The sequence below is a fragment of the Salarias fasciatus genome, chromosome 18 (genome assembly GCF_902148845.1).
Source record: "Salarias fasciatus chromosome 18, fSalaFa1.1, whole genome shotgun sequence".
Lineage (NCBI taxonomy): Eukaryota > Metazoa > Chordata > Actinopteri > Blenniiformes > Blenniidae > Salarias > Salarias fasciatus.
The window spans coordinates 10,004,300-10,023,228 of NC_043762.1; the positions used below are offsets into that span (position 1 = coordinate 10,004,300).

The 18,929-nt window shown below is 42.1% G+C and overlaps 1 protein-coding gene across 1 annotated transcript in view; it reads right to left on the reverse strand.

Annotated features, from left to right (window-relative positions):
* Window positions 1-1,256: 1,256 nt before the first annotated feature.
* The window catches only part of LOC115405105 (contactin-associated protein-like 4), a 106,912-nt gene continuing 89,239 nt past the window's right edge, over window positions 1,257-18,929 (reverse strand). The window contains exons 19-24 of the mRNA XM_030114563.1: window positions 16,855-17,079; window positions 15,156-15,289; window positions 13,404-13,491; window positions 7,400-7,618; window positions 6,197-6,268; window positions 1,257-5,514 (exon numbers count right to left, since the gene is read on the reverse strand). Of these exons, the coding sequence (XP_029970423.1) occupies window positions 5,318-5,514; window positions 6,197-6,268; window positions 7,400-7,618; window positions 13,404-13,491; window positions 15,156-15,289; window positions 16,855-17,079 (935 nt within the window). The 3' untranslated portion in view covers window positions 1,257-5,317. The remainder of the gene's footprint in view (window positions 5,515-6,196; window positions 6,269-7,399; window positions 7,619-13,403; window positions 13,492-15,155; window positions 15,290-16,854; window positions 17,080-18,929) is intronic.

Consider the following 18,929-nt stretch of genomic DNA (forward strand, 5'->3'; position numbering starts at 1 on the left):
TGATCATAGCCAGTGTGAGATTTAAATGAATCTGCAGCAGCTGAGAGATATTTTGACCTCAGATGTCTGAGCATTTATTGGGGCCAGAGAATCTAATCGAATCTGTTGAGAAAATTACTGGAAAATCCTGAGCTCACGATTCATATTTCGCTTCTCTCCGGGTTAGGTCAGTTCTCATGTTGGGAACCACAGGCAATAAAAATGGTTTCACATCAACTCTAGATGATATTTGACTTTTCCTTTTCTCCTTCCTTGGAAATATTCCTAAAAGACAGATGAAAAGCTCAAATCTTTCAATGGAAAATTACAATTTAGATAAGTAATGCTGTTAAAAAAAAAATACCACTCAGACACAGAAAAAAAAAACATTTTTTTTATTTTCATCAAACTTTTTTTTCTGTAATCAAACAATCAGAATATGTTTAAAATCTTCTGTGTATATATTTTTTGTCTTCATGGCATGTCACTTGAACTCACATCACTGTTATATACCAGTCACCAATAAGTATGGACCATTACATTATCACAGTTCATCTTAACTACAGATCTCATTGGAAAAAGCAAAAAAAAAAACAAAAAAATCTCAGATAAAATGTGCCTCAAGTGTGCAGACGCACCTGATCTGCTGTGTTTGTTCAGCACTTTTCTCATTGATTCTTCCACATGGACGTCAAACTCTTCAGAGTGTGTGAAGCTTGACTGGAGCTGATTGCTCTCGGTCCAGTTTACCTCGCTCACCTTGTTAGTTAGTAAACTATGGATCAGGATGAAGTGCATGTCTACTGTTTTGCAGGTTTGTAATAAGGTCCACAAACATATTTTGACCTGTTGATCATTTTATGGAAATCATAATGAATTATAACATAATGTGTTACATTGTAACACATGATATACAAGTAACATTGTATGTGAATTAAAAAACAAACGAAACAAAACTCATGGGCCTCAGTTTGTATGTTCTCTCCATGTCACAGTTCAAAAACTCAATCAAAAAGTCACACGGTCAAACCTAGCCCATCAAAGCAAAGCATGTTTTGAAAATATATAGATTTTAACAAATTTCTGAAGCGTGGCGGACACAACACAACGCTGAGACTCAAGGTGAGATTTGGTGATGCTGCCATGAAAGCTAGCTAGTTACCCTGTTGCTACCAAACTAGCCTCAAAGCCATGCTGTCAGGGGGAGTTTCAGGGGGAGATTGTGAAAACATGCGAAGTGCAGCAAGGCATTTCTGGACATTTCACTGGATTTTGCACCAAAAGGTTTCATTAAAATTGGCTTCATGTTCAGATTGGAGTCATTTTCCACGGTAATTGTTTGGTTTCGTGAAACTAGAGACATTTTCATGACGTAGTACACTCCGTGCCACAACAAAGAAAAACTTAAGTGTTTAAATTTAAAGGTTGTTCTGGCATTATTCTACTTGTCTGGGCCACTCAAGTTTAAACTAGTCTGCATGCGGCCTCTGAATTAAAATGTGTTTGACTTCTAAATGGTTACATCTCTGATCAGTACAGATTTTTACCCTCGACGCACTTTCACTAACTTTACCTTCAGGCCTCCATGACTGTAATTCGGCTGAAATGATGTCGAAGACAAATGAATGGATTTTGGCCTCATGGTGAGAACAAATAGCTCTACAGATCATCTAATAAACTAGAGCAGTTTTAATGACGTTCACACCAGCGCCAGTGGCTCCCATGAGGGGCAAAAAGGACACATGGAACAGGAACAGAGAGAAGAGTGAGCTGTCGAGCTCTACAAGCTGCTTCAAAAGAAAAGTCCTGAGGTCCACATTCAGACATAATGTGGCTTATTGATCATCAGGGAGTTCAATCTTCCCACCAGTGGTGTGCAAGTCTGTGTTTTACAAGGCAGGTTGACGAGGTTAACTTTGTGGAGGTTTACTTAACTCCCTTTCTAAGGTCTAAAGAGTAGACGTACATACTCTCTAGAAGTAGATTTCATTTGTCATGACTTTATTTATTGCATAATTATAAATAGGCACCAGTCAGCATGGGAGTGGATGCAGCAGAACTTGAGACATGGTTCTTAACTCTACAGTGGGAAAACTGCAGTGCAGCGGAAGCCGGTACCTTCCGTTAGTCTCTGAAGAAGTTTAAAGATCCACTTTAAAGATTTAGCAACTTTTGTCATTAAAATCCCATCTGTGCTTTGGACTCTCGCAGAGAGACGGCGACATGTGTTGATAAACAGCTTGCTGTCGATTCCTCTGCGTCTCATCCTCCTTCCACGCTTTACACGCGAGCCGTATTAACACATGGAGGGATCTGCCTCATTTTCAAGTGTTAATATCAGAAGGTGTTTTCATTAGAGCCACGTCACTCAGATTATCTCTCTGTCTCGGTCTCATCAGCTCTCTCTGCTTTCCAGCAACTCACCTGTCAGAACAAAGCAGATTAGCATTTCAAAAACACATTAACTGACTCGGCGTGCAGCGAAGGAGGTGACAGACAGTGACGGTGTTATAGATTTTGGGCTGCTGTCAGTGTTAAAAGCTTCAGAGACATTAACAGAGGAAGCTCCCAGCAGATGCGAGGAAAGAAATGTGAAACGGGGGATTCAAAGGAGAGAGCGTGAAGAGGATCTAAAGACTTCTGGCTGAACTGCATACTTGATAGCGTTTCAGAAACAATAGAGGTCTCTCGATATGTGTCGGCTTCCCGTCTTTAGGTTTAGGATGAAGTGAGCGTTGAGCTGGTTCTGGTTGTAGTTCACATATTCCCAGCCTTCACTGCATCAGCCACCTAAAAAACTGAAGTTGTGTGAATTTTTTTTGAACCATTGGAAAAAAGAAGTTAGACTCTCGTGTTGAGGAAGCCACGGCTTCTTTGTTTAAGTTTTCTCCCAAAAGATTTAACGGGCTACATTACATAAGAGCAACCACTTTGATATCTGCTGAGCCGAGTTTCCCAGCTTTAGATGACAGTGCACTTTCTGAAAAACTTATAGCGAAGTGACTCATCGGCTCTGAAGGGTCTACAGTCACCTCAAACTATATCAAAGCTGAAGTGACATTTTAGAAATGGGCTTATTATGTGTGCTGGATGGATGCTCGTGAGCTTTAAGATAGAATTCCCTTGATTTACAGGAGAACTAAACTTTTTTTTGGTCTTTGATTCTTCTCCATAGACATATCACAATTTCTTTATCAACACATTTGAGGTAGTTTCATTCTGATCACCTAATCATTTGAAGTGAAATATTTCCCGAGGAGCTTCGGGTGAATGGATGGATTGTAAATCTACACGTCGTGCATCCAAACATCCATCCAAGAGTCTGTGGTTTCAGTTAAAGTGAAAATCCACATTTCCTTCCAATTACGCGGCAGGAAAATGAGCAGAGCTTGATCATGTTTCTTAGGCCTCGTTTACACGATGCTTCAAGTGAAAATGCATCATTTTTACATTACAAGAAAGTTTCCTGTCGACTCAGCAACATTTTGAAAATGATGTCCGTATACACAGAAATGGTGGAAATGTTAAAAATGATTTAGTTATCATGCCAAGCCACTAATGGGTGCTGTCTGTTTTTATAATGAAGCCACACACACATGGGCAGAGAATAATATACTACAATCATATGGACAGACAACCGAGTTGATGACTGTCAAATAAACTACCAAGTCAAGGAGAATCTGGACCGTCAGTCACGACACACTGGAGGAAAACAATGTTACTGTACTACGACTCGAGCATGTGCAGAAGAACTATTTACTACGGCCTTGGTGCGCTTGTGCAGTGTTTCAAAAAAGTTACATTTTCCCGTCATTTCCATGACGACGCTGTCAGACTGTTTTCAAAAAGTTTCGTTTCCCCTCACCTCCTCATTTCCACAAAGACCGAGTCTTCGTGTTTTGGAAAAGTCCCGCAACTTCTGATCCGTATCCAGAGACTCCGAGCAGCGCCGTCGTGTAAACGAAGCCTCAAACTTAACGTTAATAACGGCAAACGATAGTTTTGCCCTGTATTACCTCCCGCCACTGAAATCACCCTGTATTGTTTTGTTGGTCCCACAGAGTATTTGAGAATAACTGGAGAACAGATTTTGGTGTTTGAGGATGAGTATTTGATCATTTAATTATGGAGTGGGTGTTTTCACTGAATGAGGCGACTTTCCAAACAATGAGGGTGGCTGCTGTCTGGTCTGGAGAGCCAATAAAAAATGAAATGACCTTTTCAAATAAAGCTCTTAAAAAGTCAAGAGGAACTTTAGAATTAAGAGATGAATGTGTGACTTTCAATTATATTCATGTGACTTAAAAAAAAAAAAGAATTCCTAATCTATATCCAGTAAATCCATGATCTAAAAATGTTGAAACTATAATATTTCTGTATAACTGTAGCATACTGAGCATCGCTCCCACAAACTCTGCTTCAAAGAGCAGATTTAAAGGGTACAAAATGTCCTTTTTCTCCACTAAGATGTCAAGCCCAGCCGAATCCGTGTAAGATATCATTTGAGCTGTGGACTTATTCCAAATGTTTTCAAGGTTGTTCAAACCCAGGACTCACGGCAGTGCTCTCTCTCCCCTTTTTGATGGTGTCCTATCAAATTCAGCTCGTCTATTTCAGAGAGTCCTTGAGGACGCGAGCTGAAGTTTCCCATGATGATTACTACAAAACTCAATGAGACAAACATAAGTTCACTGCTCTCTTCTGTCGGAGTCAGATCGGATTCGATTTTAATTCTGGTTCTTCATGATAGCGAGGGGAAACCTCCTCACGTCACTTCACAACCACATCTTTTGCTTGTATTCCAGCTGAAAGACTTCCAGCATCATTCTGAAGAGAGAGAGGTAACTGAGTGGAAAAAGGGGAAAAAAACCAACTTGAATTTGACAAACAGTTGGCGAGTGATCTTGTGAAATGTGAGGAAACCTCCCTAAATGAGTGTTCATTTCTATCGCTCACTTGGTGAAACCCAAACACAAGAGGACACATTTTCACTTCCCGGACACAACAGAAGCACTGATACGGCCATTACTTCCAACGTCTCAATATGACAAAGTGACATTAGCCAGAGGTTGTTACAAAGACATTAAATCAATGTTTACACAGTATTTACAGCTGCCGGAGCAAGAGTATGAACACCTTAAAGTCCCACGCTGCTGCTCGTTTGGATCAGTATATTCACAATTTACAGTAAAGCAACAGAAAGACAACACCGTGGGAATTGTTCGTCTTTGATGCCACGGAGCCGCCTCCGTCAGAGAGGTAGCCGAGCGGCTCCTGAACGCACCGTGAAAGTCCCGGGGCGTGCCAAAATCCTCCAAAATCCATCTCCAGCCGCCGGTTAAATAAAATACTCCTTTGGGTTTTCGGTGGGGAGATTCTGGGAGTCCGCCTGGGTGTTGAAAGTGAAGTCCGGGCTGTCGTCCTGCTTGACTCCCTTCACCTCCTGGTTTCGGTACGTGTCTTTCCTCCGGTAGAGGAACCTGGCTGTTATCGCCAGGCCGGTCACCATCACAAAGATGACCACGGCGATCACACCTGCAAGGAAGAGGGGGATTTCAAGACTTGGAACAGGTAAACTATACTCGGAATCCTGGGAAAATGATCTATCCTTGATTTCACTTCCTAATGTTTTGATTAACCAGATGAATTTAGCTTTCATGAACATCAAACATCATCTTCAGTCTTTCAGATCTATCAGGCTCTTCTGCTCTGTCGAGAGCGTCGGGAATACAAGAGCAGGTTTCATTTAACTGGACTTCTGAAATCCTTCAGAAATCAATTCCAGAAACATTATAAAGTGACTGTGCTTTTTTTTTTTTTAAGACAACAGCAAAAAAAAAACAAAAACAAATCAGCAGCTAATCATTCCTGCAAGGGTTTAATTAGGAGAGCTGGCCTTTGTGTACAGGACAGCTTGAAATGACTTTTATTCAGGCCTCACCTTTTCTATCTGCACAATTATGGATTGAACCTTTTCGGTCTTCACTGTGAATCAATCTGTGCTGGCAGAGTGACCAAGTTTGAAATGAGTTTTATACGGCTGCCAGCCGGGCACGTCAATGTTACGCTTTCTTGAAGTTCAACATCAAGTAAACACTTTTTTTTTTTTTTTTTTTTTTTTTTTTTGAAGAGGCGCCGAACAAATGAATTCAGTAAAGAAACATCATAACTGAAGACAGGTGAAGACGAGGTGGAAGAAAGGTGACAGTCAAAGTACCTCCGATCAGAGCCGAGTCAGTCCTGATGGCATTGACTACAGGTTGACCTGAACCCACAGAACCAGACTGGTCTACAGCAGAGAGAGAGAGGAAAAGATGAAGAAAGAAAGTCAAAACCAAAGGGCAGAAAAGAGAGAAAAAAAACAAAATCATGTCCAGGAGATGCCATTACAATACAGACTAGAAGATGTCTGAGAAAATTAGGATTACATCAGAGAATCAAGAGGACAAACCAGAAACAAGATGAGAAAATCATTCAGATCACACACAGGAAACATCAGCTCCAAAAAAAAAAAAAAAGAATTAAAGAAACTGGAAGAGCACAGAGAGTGAAAATCCCAAAGGAATCTCTTATGTGCTTCAAATTAATTAAAACATCGATCACACTGTCATTAGTCTCCCCAAAAAAACAAGGAGCGCTCTTCATGTGATAAATGAAGCATTTATGAGCTGAAAACAATCAGCTTTTATCCAGTTTACACAGAAAACACGACATGCACCAGAAAAAAACAAGACTTCGTAGTAGCAGAAATGGGAATCTGGTATTTATTTCGTGACATTTCCAGGAACAGTTAAACAAACGTGTAGTGATGCTAAACTTTTAATTGCAGCTTTGCTGCAAGAGTCAAAGTTTGTTCTAATGATGATGATTTATCATTCACTCTTTTTTTTTCTGTCTCAGTTTTCAGTGAACAACATTATTTGAAACCTGGCATTTATACAGAAAGGTCAGCATGAACTACTGCTGTACCGAAGAAAAAAACGAAGAAGAGCTGCCATCAAAACAACCTGGACTCCTTGTTTGTTTGATCTTGGAAAAAAATTCCAATAGTTATATTTTTAAAAAGAGATTTAAGAAACTTCAACTATTTTACTTTATGTGTAATAAAATTAAAAGATTCACTAATTTGGTTGTTCAAATAAAACCCAAAGTTTAGAAAGAGTTCTCATTACAGAAACACTTTGCGTTTACACAGCAACATTTTGAAAACGTCTCAAATGAAATGAAAAAACCCTTGAAATTGATGTCGTTTTCATGTTGGGCCACTAGTGGGTGCTGTTGTTTGCTATAGTAATGAAACCATATTGAAAGATGACAAGCTTAACTGTGCATCTAAGTGTTGCCTGTTCTACTGAAGCTACATTTTAAGTGTAAATATGGTGAATTTCACCTTCACAATCCCAGCGCTGCTTGGTCTCACCTGACAGGTGGTGTGTGTTCTCCGCTGCGTAGGGATTCGCTGAGGCTGCAGAGCCACAGCTGGACTGGACTAAAGGTCCGCTGATGGAGACGGGGCCGCTGTCCGGGTGGAGCAGAGCGGCTTTCAGGGGGCTGATGGTGTTGAAGTGAACCACAGACAGGCAGCCGGTGAAGCCCAGGGAGCCCAGGCGGGCCAGGTCTGGGTCCATGTCGTCAGAATCTGGACAAGCACAGAGAAAATGACCACATTAGAGTTACACGTCTCAGAAACTGATCCCATGAAGGGAAAAAAATCAGTAACAATTATTTCAGCTTTGGTTGATACGTATAAAAAGATGTGTCAAATGAAAAAAGTGGCCATGTGGCTGCTTTGCACAGGAGGTTTGTTTCATACTCATAGGAGGTAATCACTCATATGGTGTTGAATAAATCTGTGTTTGAATCCTTGTTAATTCATTAAAAAGTAGCGGAGTTATTTTATTAGTTGTTCAGGCAAAATACAATCCTCACTTGGAAAATTGACCTTTCGGCAGTCTTGCTGGAGAGGTAATCTGGGGCCAGGTTTGACTTTGCAGACACGTTATTTTGATTGCTTTAACTTCATCAGTCTGATATTTTGAAGTAAAAATGCTCGACTGCAGGGAACAGTTGAGAACTGCCAACATGCAGACAGACTGTGAAGGTTAGATGTTTGTTTAGAGACGACTGGCACTGTGGAGGAAGGCGAACGTGGAAAACGACAGCAGCTCACCGACTGTTACGATCAATAAGTCATTTTTCATGCTGAAAGTCCTCTTGTCATAGTACTTACTGTCATATTCTCAACACGTGATCAAACTTGGGAATCCAGAAGTTGTATTTGAACGATCTGCTGTGTCTCATTTAAAAATAGGTTTCAGCACAAACTCAACAAGAAATCAGCCTTTGTTGAGACGTCTGCTTCTCTTGCATAAATCCTGCAAACTGTAACAGATCACGACTGTTTCCCCCCTCAGGACAGAACGTGTCTTTTGCGAAGACAACGTGGGCGGCTGTCCGTCCAGCTGTCCAGCAGAGCAGTTTATCTCTCAGTGAAAAAGTTGCCGGTCAACACTTTCCAGGTCTCAAAGTGTCCTTTGGCAACACACTGAAACGGTTGGTGCTCGAGTATCTTGTACAGCCGCTGGAGTGTGTGCAGGTAGTTTTTCTTGAACAGATTAAACATGGTTAAACCTGTAATCCACTTATTGTGCTGACAAAACACTGTTTACCTGTTGAGGATTTGTTTGTTTACCCTCCCGAGAGCAGCGGCAGGACGAAAAACTGACAGCGCCAAGTCAAGATCCATGATGCCCATCGCCATCCAGCCAGAAAAAAAAAAAGCCAAACACACAGAAGCAGCGCCGCCCTCCATCACCGCGGACACACTGTCAATTATCCCGCTCTCAGCCTGCATCCATCACCCGGCCAGACAGATGTGCACTCTCACCGCTTTCCGTTCATTTCATTGACTTCCTCCCTTCATCAGTCACCTGCGCTCCTCCGCGGCAGCTGTGAGCGCCGTCATTACCGCCGCGAGCGGCGGCGCCGGCGCCTGCTCGGATGACTGAGAGGTGGCTGTGGTTTTACAGGACACATCTGCATGTTGATGAGAACAGCAGGAATCATTACAGCGGAGCGAGAGCCTCTCATCTCAGCTGATTCCCTCTTTACTGCATCACCTCTCCATACCTCTCGTATTCCTTCCGGGTCCATTAGTTAGTTTGATGGATGACAGGGTTGTTGGGGAAACGACAGAAAGTCTACTTTCCTGCTGCTTTCCTGAACCTGATCCGACCCCGCCTTCCCCAGATTGACAGGAGGGAGCAGGCGCTGACATGACGGGGTTAAAATCCCCTGAGCGCTGAGCTGTGTGACAACATGCTGCCGTTTCACTTAACACTCGCAGCTGTCATTTAGAGGATGGAGTTTGATGAGTTCTTAAATATACAGACAAAATCACCTGATTGGATAAATGTTCATTTTTGTTTCCATTTCTTTTAATATAGTAACTGTTCCAATTACACTTTAACAGCAAACCATCTCCAGGTCCGCTGCAGTTTAGAGAACGTTCTTTGTAGAGTTGGCATGTTCTGCCTGAGCATTCATGGGATTTTTCAGGGTATTTTGAAATGATCCCGTAAGTGACTCTTTATCTCTGCTTGACCGGCCCTCTTGATATCATAATCAAATGAAAAAATATTGCAAATATTGGCTTTACTGCAGTTAAAATGGTCATATTTTTCACATTATTATTGTTGCTGTTCCATTGTTGGCTGGGAAAAGCAGTTTACCACACAAATTTAGAATTTTCCAGTGGAAGAACATGAAGACTAGCGAGAAAAACACCGTCTTTGTTTAATTTATTGACCAAACTCAAAATTTTGTAAAATCGAATCATTTTTTTCCAAATAAAGATGGTGAAGACTGAGGAAAAAGTTACGCAGAGTAACAGTAGCTCACCCGCTTTATCAACTTTGCTTGTGAAGATCTACATCTCTACAGTCTTGTGTCTTCCAGGATACCGTTTTTTTTCTTTGGCTGGTCAAGCATAAGTCTTCATGGCACAACACTGCCCCCCACAGGTGTTTTTTTTTTGTTTTTTTTTTTACTGTACCGTACTACTCCGTATACTTCGTATCTGCAAACTGCTTGGAAACAAACCATCAGTCTTCCATGTTCATGGATCACTTGAAGGATGGACATAACATGGACACACTGTCAAACCTTTCCAGTGAAAGCTGCTACATATCGACTCCTGTATTTCTATTAATAGCCAGTGTGATTCCTGTTAAATTGACTGTGCAGCTGCAGTGACTGTCTTATCGGGCGGCTGTGACTGCAGCCCGCGGCCTCTCAGCCTCGCGTTTAATTCCCCGACTGATATCAGAGTTCGACTCTGAAGGAGCCGCTCAGAGGGAACATGAATAAGTCATGACGGGGCCAATTACTGTCATCGCTCCAACAGTTTTACAGGTCCCCGTCCGCACGCGGTTAAGTGGATAAAGCGTGGCACTGAAACACCCGGGGTTGGTGACTCTTAGCAATGAAGCATCCGTTAAATGGACTCTTATGTAAAGGTGATGAGTTTCACAAAGGAGGGAATGGATAAATAAAAAGGTCTTGGTGAGGTTATGAAAGTTTAAACAAGTAATTAATCTCCAGATAGTTCAGGTTCATGATCACAGGACGCACTGAGGCTTTAATAAGATCTGAAATATAATCTACAACTGACTTGGTTGCTTGTGGATGATTCTTTAAATTGGGTTTGTAAAGTTTTTCTGAGTTCATCTGCAACCTTTCTCAGAGGCAGTATCAGAGAATAATATAGAAACAGAGTCGACTCCGAGTGTTTCTGATGTGTAAGCACAACAATCTCTCATTAAGCTGCTCAATTAAAACGAACAACACGCGATTCCAATCACTACAAATCTAAAAGAATAAGTTAAACAAGCTCTTTCCCTCCAGTAAAATGAATGAAATTAGCTGTAAACATGGCACATCATTATTTATCTATTTTATTGGAAATAGTAGGATTGCACAAAAAGATTAACAAGCCTGTTTCAAGGTGTTTCACTGTTGTTGCAGAATCAATGAAGAGCTAAAGGGAACTAAGCGCTGTTAACATCTAAAAGTTGGTTCACACATTAATTTTGATAACATGATTCATAAAGAAAAACTGACCTTTGGTCAATACGCTCAGAATTTTCATCCAGTTTATCAATAGAAATCCAGACTGCTGAAGACAGTCAATCTGAAGGCTGTCAGCCTCGTCCTCCCTAAAAACAAGAACTTCATGGTCCTAAATGAGACTAAGCATCTGCCCATACTGTCCAAAACACCAGGGGAGTGCTGTAGCTACAAACAGGATTGCCAAAGCACCCCAGTAGTTTGTCATTTTAGTTTTCAACATAGTCCTAAGCTTTACTTCTTATTGTCTCATGCTAGCTGTTGCCAAAGCTGTCCGTCCCTGGGAGAGGGATCCCTCCATACTGTGGTTCTCCCCAAGATTTCTTCATTTCCCACTGGGTTTTTGGAGTTTTTTCTTGCCGGATGTCAGGGTCTAAGGCGGTGGTTCCTTCATTTTGTCACGTTACTGTGAATTTGACATATTAACATTATGCTTATTCACTTTTATTGTCTTAACTTTATAACATTACTTAGTTCAGTCATTGACGAGCTGTTGTGGACTGTTCATGCCACTATGTTTATTGGTCTGATGTCAACGTTCTCTCTCTGTTCTGTCTGTGGACTGTTTATATAGACACTACACTGTGATTCATTGTTATTATCAAAGTCATTATCAATCTTTGAAATTTTTACCAATCAATGTAACATCTTGAAGCCCTCTGAGGCAACTGTTGTTGTGATACTGGGCTATGCAAAAATAAATTGATTGATTGATTTTCTTAAAAGTAAAATGGAAATCTCATCGAATCTCGTGATCATGAACCCAAAACCACGTCTCTTCTCGTTTGCTCGAAGCAGCCTTCGAGTCCCTTGATAGGAGCACCCTCTGGCTCTTACCTCAAGGCAAAGGGGTCAACTCCAAGTACATTTCCATTGTTCGAGACCTATGCTCTGACACCACTTGCAGTACGTGCAGTTTGTCGGACCCATTTCCGACAACGTCCGAAGTTCACCAAGGCTCTGTAGCTGCACCAAACCTTTTCAACGTTGCGGTTGACTACTGGCTGGACAGTATCATCACTCATTGTCCCAACCTTGGTGTCGACGACCACGCCTGGTTCACGGACCTCTGTTATGCAGATGACATGGTCGTCTCCTGTCTTCGCGATGTTCTTAGACACCGTCACTGACGCTTTAGAGGTTCTCGGAAAACAAGCGTCCCCTCTTGGCCTTTCAATGAACTGGTCAAAGACTAAAATACAATCTCTCTCTGACTTTCTACCAGCGCCACCATGGACAATCAATATCAGCACTGAGTTTATTGACACAGTAGACGACTTCATCCATCTCAAGTGCAAGTTTTCCAGAGACTGCTTTACACAAATTGAGACATTTCATCGCTTCTGGGTGGCCCGCAGAACCTTCAGAAGACTGTTGCAAATATTTGATCTCAACCAAAGGAGGAGGCAGGAGGGCTCCAGGCTCCTCATCTGCCTCCATGAGAATTTCCTGTTTACAGTGGAGAGAGGACGCTACCCTGGTTGTCATGCTCAGTCCGTGACTCTGTGATTGATTGCGGGGGTCTATTTAAGGCATGGCATGTGGGCGCTGATCCAGGATTGGTTTCACCTGGCGTGATGAATCCGTGTGTCCTCTGAATCCTATGTTTGTGCAACCACTTAAGCCTGAACCCTCTTATTTTGCATTTGTAGAGCCCAGCTCAGCCATTTAACCTGAATGTCTGAATTCCACTTTGTGCAACAGACCCTGTAGTTTACTACAGCTGTAGTTTACTGTAGTTTACTGTAGTTTACTACAGCCGTGGTGCGCATGTGCAGGAACAGCACCGACATGGAGATGGAGCCCAAGCATTTTTTTCCCCATCATTTCATGCAGAGACAGAAAACTTCGGAACCAATGATTATGGAACTTTTTGAAATTCCTCTGTTTTCACTTGGGAAAAAAAAATGTATATGTACATCTTAACCTCATGTGAAATAAACTTCCTGCAGCATCCTGGAGCTCAGTGGAATCCCTTCAGCTCATCTCCAGAGTTTCCTCAATGATCACAAACTCTATACATGCTCACAACAGCTTCACCAGAACTTCACTATTTCAACATTCACAGAATTATTGAGCACTCAGTATTTTTATATATATATTTCTGTGCTATTAGCTTTGACTACATTATTTATCTGTCATTTTCTTTTAACCAAAAAAAAAAAGGGAGAAAAGCCCATGCTGTGCATCACATGAGTCCAGACACTGCCAGGCTGTTGATTAAATGAGTGTTAGTCTGAGTGCCCCGCTAACTGAAAGGGCCTTCTCTCTGCCGCTTTCACTGCTGATTCACTTACCGTGCACTCTGCCCAACACCACGGACTTGACGGCGTTGAATTCTCCGTCAGACGTCAGGTTGAAGTGTTCGGTGGCGTTTTGGTCAATCTGAAAAACACATTTATATAATAACTTCTCTCTATTTGTTTCATTTACAGACTAACTGCCATCAAAATGTCACTCGTTCCAACTTGAAAACGACTCAGTGACTTTCACTTTTAAGTCACTCATTATTTTCTCTGTGTAAAAAACTGTGGCTATCTCAATTCAGCTCTTCTGTAGTTGTTTTTCTTTCCACTGTTCAGCTTCCCCTTTATGTTTCTTCTCTGTGTGAGAAAAACACAAAAGAGCCTATACTTTCAAGGAAAAGAAAACCATTTGGCTGTTCGGGGTGAAATTGTCCACTGGAGATTATTTTAATGAGGGCTGCTCTGCGAAGAGAGTCTCATCATGTGGCTGTGAAGAGCGACGATAGTCACGGTCAACAGTGTCACGCTCATCTTTCACATTTAAATACCATAAAACACCATAAACCGGTCAACAGTGACTGAACCAGTTCTCAGAGCTCTGAATCTTGAGCGTTTTTGAGTTTGAGAAGCAGAAGCACTATTTTTTTAATTTGAGTCATTTTTTTAAAATGTTTTTGTTTGTACTTTTCTTTTAACCTTAATGTGTAAAATAGTCGGTATTTGCCTCCCTTTTACTCCCTTTTACTCCCTTCACCTCGATGTATGAAGTCTGATGTAGTATTTTAAAGAGCTGAGGCGGGTTTATTTAGTGTACGGAACTTAAAGATGTGCCGCTGCCCTCTCTGATAGCGACACACAAGCGGAGGACACAGCGTGCGAGTAGCCCAGAGTGATCCAAGCCTCAGCGAGTCATTTTTCAACTGGACACCTGCTGAGGGGAGAGGCTGTGATAGTGTCCACTGGTGAGGCTGTCTGGAAACAGCTGGGCCGAACTCTCCTCCAAGTTGGCCTGATGTCCCCGGAGCGGCGCGTTAACAACGTAATGATTCAAGGTGATGGAAACCGGCAGAATGGGATGCAGCTCATATTTCACCAGAACCTCAACACATGGCGACGAGGTCACCTTGTATTTCATCTCTGATAATTATATGGACATTCAGGCTGTTTGCTGCAGGTTTGATTAAGTTCACCTCATATATCATTTGAGCCTGTTGTTAACAAGATAAGAGACTCGGGAGATCCAGGTTAAGATGCTTCATATATCATCTGGAGCTGCTCGGAGGAGCTGCTGGCCTGCCGTAGCTCTGCTTGGATGACTGGGGATTTATTACGACCGAGAGAAGAACAGAGGCACGACTGCTCCAACATGTGTCCAACAAATCGAAATCCTCAGACTCCATCCTGCTGATTGATCTTTCGCTCCTCTCATGGTGCAAATGAACAAATTCAACAAACAAAAATAGTGTGAGGTAACAAGTATTAGCGGGAGTAACATGTGCCAGCAGGAGGAATTCAGCGATCGTTCAAGGTCAACGCTCGATAGAAGAAGAGTTTAAGCCCCACTGAGGCTGCAGGTGTTTGATGAAGACATTTCGGCAGACTTGCTGATGCAGGAAGTGAGCCGTCATGTTGATTGCAGTTTATTCAGAAGAAAATCTCAAGTCTGTTGCTTGGAAATTGTCGAGAAAGAAGCCGCTCTCTTCAACGGCACGCCTCCCACTTCACATTTTCCCCCTTTTAGACGCGGATACTCATTAAACTCCATGCATGAACATGCCGTGCTGCGTTTTGGCGTCGTCGTACCTGCACAGACACGGAGTCCGAACGCCTCCTGATGCTGACGGTGTGCAGCTGTCCGTTAGCCAGGCTCCTCGCTCGGCTCCTCAGCACCTCCGCCTCTCTGCCGCTGTCCAGCTTGTATCTCACCTCCAGCTTATCTTCACACACACAGACAAAAGTTTTTGTTTTTTTCCCCCTTTCCTTCCCAATTTAAACTTCTCCTGATAAAAACATCCAGGTCTTGTTTTGTTCACCTCGGTGACGGATCAGAAAGATGAGGATGTGAGTTAATAAAGCTCGCCGTGCTAAGAGGATTAGGAGGTAATTCCCTATCAATAACAGAACTCAAAATCTAATTAAATTTCCTAATATTCGAAAGCATTAGAGGAAGATTTAATGAGAGCACTGTTATTTCTTCAAGCTTTTAAGATTATAGAGAAGGATAAGAAATGACATCGTCCTTCAAATGCATACATTACTTTAATTTTCAATTATAATTAATCCCACAAGGCACAAATCACAATTGTGATTCATGACAAGTGTTGTTCCTCCCATTATAAAGGTGTATACACTGAAAGGAAATAAATATTGTATGAAAGAGCTCTGCTGCTCAAACAATGGAAACGGTGAGTGATCGACAGGGAATGTGAGTTTGAAAAGGTTTCTTGGTGCAGAAGTGGGAAAAGGAGGGACTACAACAAGCTCTCGAGGAATTTAATGGACACTTAAGTTAAACTGCATTTACCTGACGACTCCACGGGCAACACAGAACCTTAATGCCCTCCTGTCCATCAGCCTTGTCTGAGTCATTAACACCGGGAAGAAAAGAATCAATTTACAGCTAATCTAGCAGCAAAGTGCCAATTTTATTAGACCCCTGGATGCTGAAAATGTAATTCTGCATTCAAAGTGTTCCCGCTGCGAATCTTAAAAGCAGCATTATTAGCCTAACTCAAATTTTTCGTGAGTTTTCAAGCCTTGGGATGACCTGCAGCAAATTCTTATTCCTGCAGCGGCGCTCATCAGGTCTGAGTGATAAGACCGGCCAGCCACTTTTTTTTTTCCTTTAACCCGGGACAAAACAGAAGAGCCGGCAGAGCTGGACAGATTAAAAGGCAGTAGAGTCTGACGGGGTGAATCCAGAGCGGGGAAAGATCTGACAGATTCTGAGGAGGAGGAGGAAGAAGAGGAGGAGAGGTCGATACCGGGAGAAGATGACCAGCGAGAGGAAAAGGGGAGGAGAACCGGGATGAGATGACAGGAGGACAAAATAATTGAAAAAAGGAAGCGGTCGAGAGACATCATGGGCAAGAGAAAGAATGAAGATCCAAGTAAAGATACATTATGGATAGGAGGAAATAAATATTTTCAATAATAACTTTGACTCATATTCTGATACAGTCACAACATTTCTTCAAACCATGAATTTTAGACCAATTATGAATCAAGATTTGTCAAAAACTACTTATGCAATTACAAGATTCACCAGTGTGCTACACACTCCTCAGTCCTGTCAGAAACACGGTAACACTGAAGAACTGCCACACACTGAAAATTTAGAGCTCCCCCAGTGAGAGGGAGCAGAAAAAAAACATACCCATGAAACATATTTTTTGTAATCACACAGCTAAAAATGAAAAAGAAAGATGCATTAGCTCAGCTGTAGATTAACTGAACGCTGGACACAGTGAAGCCTGGGTGAGAAGCGGCTCCTCGTCCTCACCGTGCTTGTTGATGAGCAGAGCCAGGTACTCTCTGTAGTAGGAGCTGACGTAGAGCAGCAGCGCCGGACTCTGGCTGGTCCTGAAGCTCAGGGAGACGTTCTCTCCTCTCAGCGTCGCGTCGGAGTAGATGGAGGACGGCAGAGCGCTGCTGTTCCTGCTCACCTCGTACACCTCTTTGAAGGTGTAGCGGACCGACGTCCCCGACTTGAAGCTGGCCGACACCTCTGGAGGAAGACAGGCCGGCACAGAAAGCTCTGGTTACAGGCTGAAAACATCATGAGTGGAGAGAAATCTCTCTTTCTTTTTATGTGTTTCCCTTCAAGGAAATTTGAAAAAGACTCAAGCAAAGAACAAGGTTGTGTCAAAATCACGATACAATCTGGCAGTCAAGGACAGCTGTCCTGATAAGTGTCATACTTTGAGAAAATATTGTGAAAATCTAATTGTTACAATTGTTTAGATCTGATACCAGTAGTTTAGATAAAATATTGAGACAGAGTATTTTGCAGTTTGTCTGCAGTTGAATTTTTCATTTGAGAGAAATATTCTTTGTTGATGATCCACGGTATTCAAATACTTTATTTTAACCACATTAAACTTGAAACGATGTTTCGGACGGAAACGGCAGAAGCGGTGAAAAAGTTGTAGTTTTAATCTTGAGCCACTAGCGGCTGCTGTTGGTTGTTTTCAAAATAAAACCACACACATGAGACCACCACAGAGAACAATAATCTAGACACATTAACAATGGGAAAACATGGATATTTGAAAGAAAGCATGTATTGTTACAGTGCTCATTAGCACTCATACTATTGCGTTTAAACTTTTTAGAATGTTTCAAAACAAGCTCTGACGTCAAATTAAAAAAGGACTGAAGCATTCTTACACAACAATATGACATGGAACGGACTTATTTTCCTGCATAAACATCATAGTTCATTACTTCCCCCGAATCTGTTTTTCTTCCATTCTTGTACAATAACTGTTATTCTAATTGCATCCATGGCAGAGTGTATTTCATGTTCTCATATTAACTTCCAAGGTTTATTATGATCAAGATAATTTTAGCTCAAGAGGGAAATTGCAGCCTCTAAGTAATTTTCCGTGGCCTAATTAGATTGCATGAGGACGCGGCGCCGTTCTCCAGATATCAACACCAGAAAACAATGTTCAACGTTTCCCGTTCGCTGTGATACACACAACCGTATCTGTGCTGCATTTTCAAAAATGCATGGGAGCAATTAACACGTCCGCCGGGCGTGTTAGCCTGCTGAGACGTACTGTAAATACCAGCCGGCGGCGGGGAGCGCCGCTGAACCCAGACGCGGAGTTCAGAACGATGACGCATCGCTGAAAGCGGTGACCTGAACATCAAACAGGCAGCACATCAGACAGACACTTGTAGTACGAAACCTTTGATGTCTCATGGAAGCTAAGTACTTTTTAATGAATGTTAAGAGCAGACAAAGGTTCAGCGAAACAACAGACTGTTAATCTTTAAACACCCACTTTTAAAGCTTTATGACACTCTCTCTGATGTGCATCTCCGCTTTGTGAGTTCTATAAAGTGTATTATGAGCATTTCTTATCTATCTTCATATATAAAATAGGACTGTGTGATTGAGGAGAGTGATCATGCTCCGTCTTCATATAGATGCAGACACAAATGCAGAGTCGGTGCTCAGACTGAAGGACGGCACTCGGACAATTCCCTGATTGGATTCTTTTATTCTCCTCTTATCAACAGATTTAACCTTGTCTGCTGGGATATATATGTTCCACTCTACAAGCAAGTGTGAAGCCAAGGGCAGGGACGGAGGCATAATGAGACAGTGTGCCACATGTTGCAATGTGGCAACACGGGTTTCCTACAGAGGGGTCAAGGCAGGAGGAGCGATTGTTAAACTGAAGCGAACAAGCTTTTCCAGTTCGTGTCAGTGTTATGAAGACAAAGGCGTCAGTGGAATATAAAGTCTTCCTGCAGCCGTATACACGCCGCGAGTTTATCTCTGATGATGAAACATCATCAAAAGCTACTTCACTTTGAATAAATGCATCGTGAAATCGAAACGAG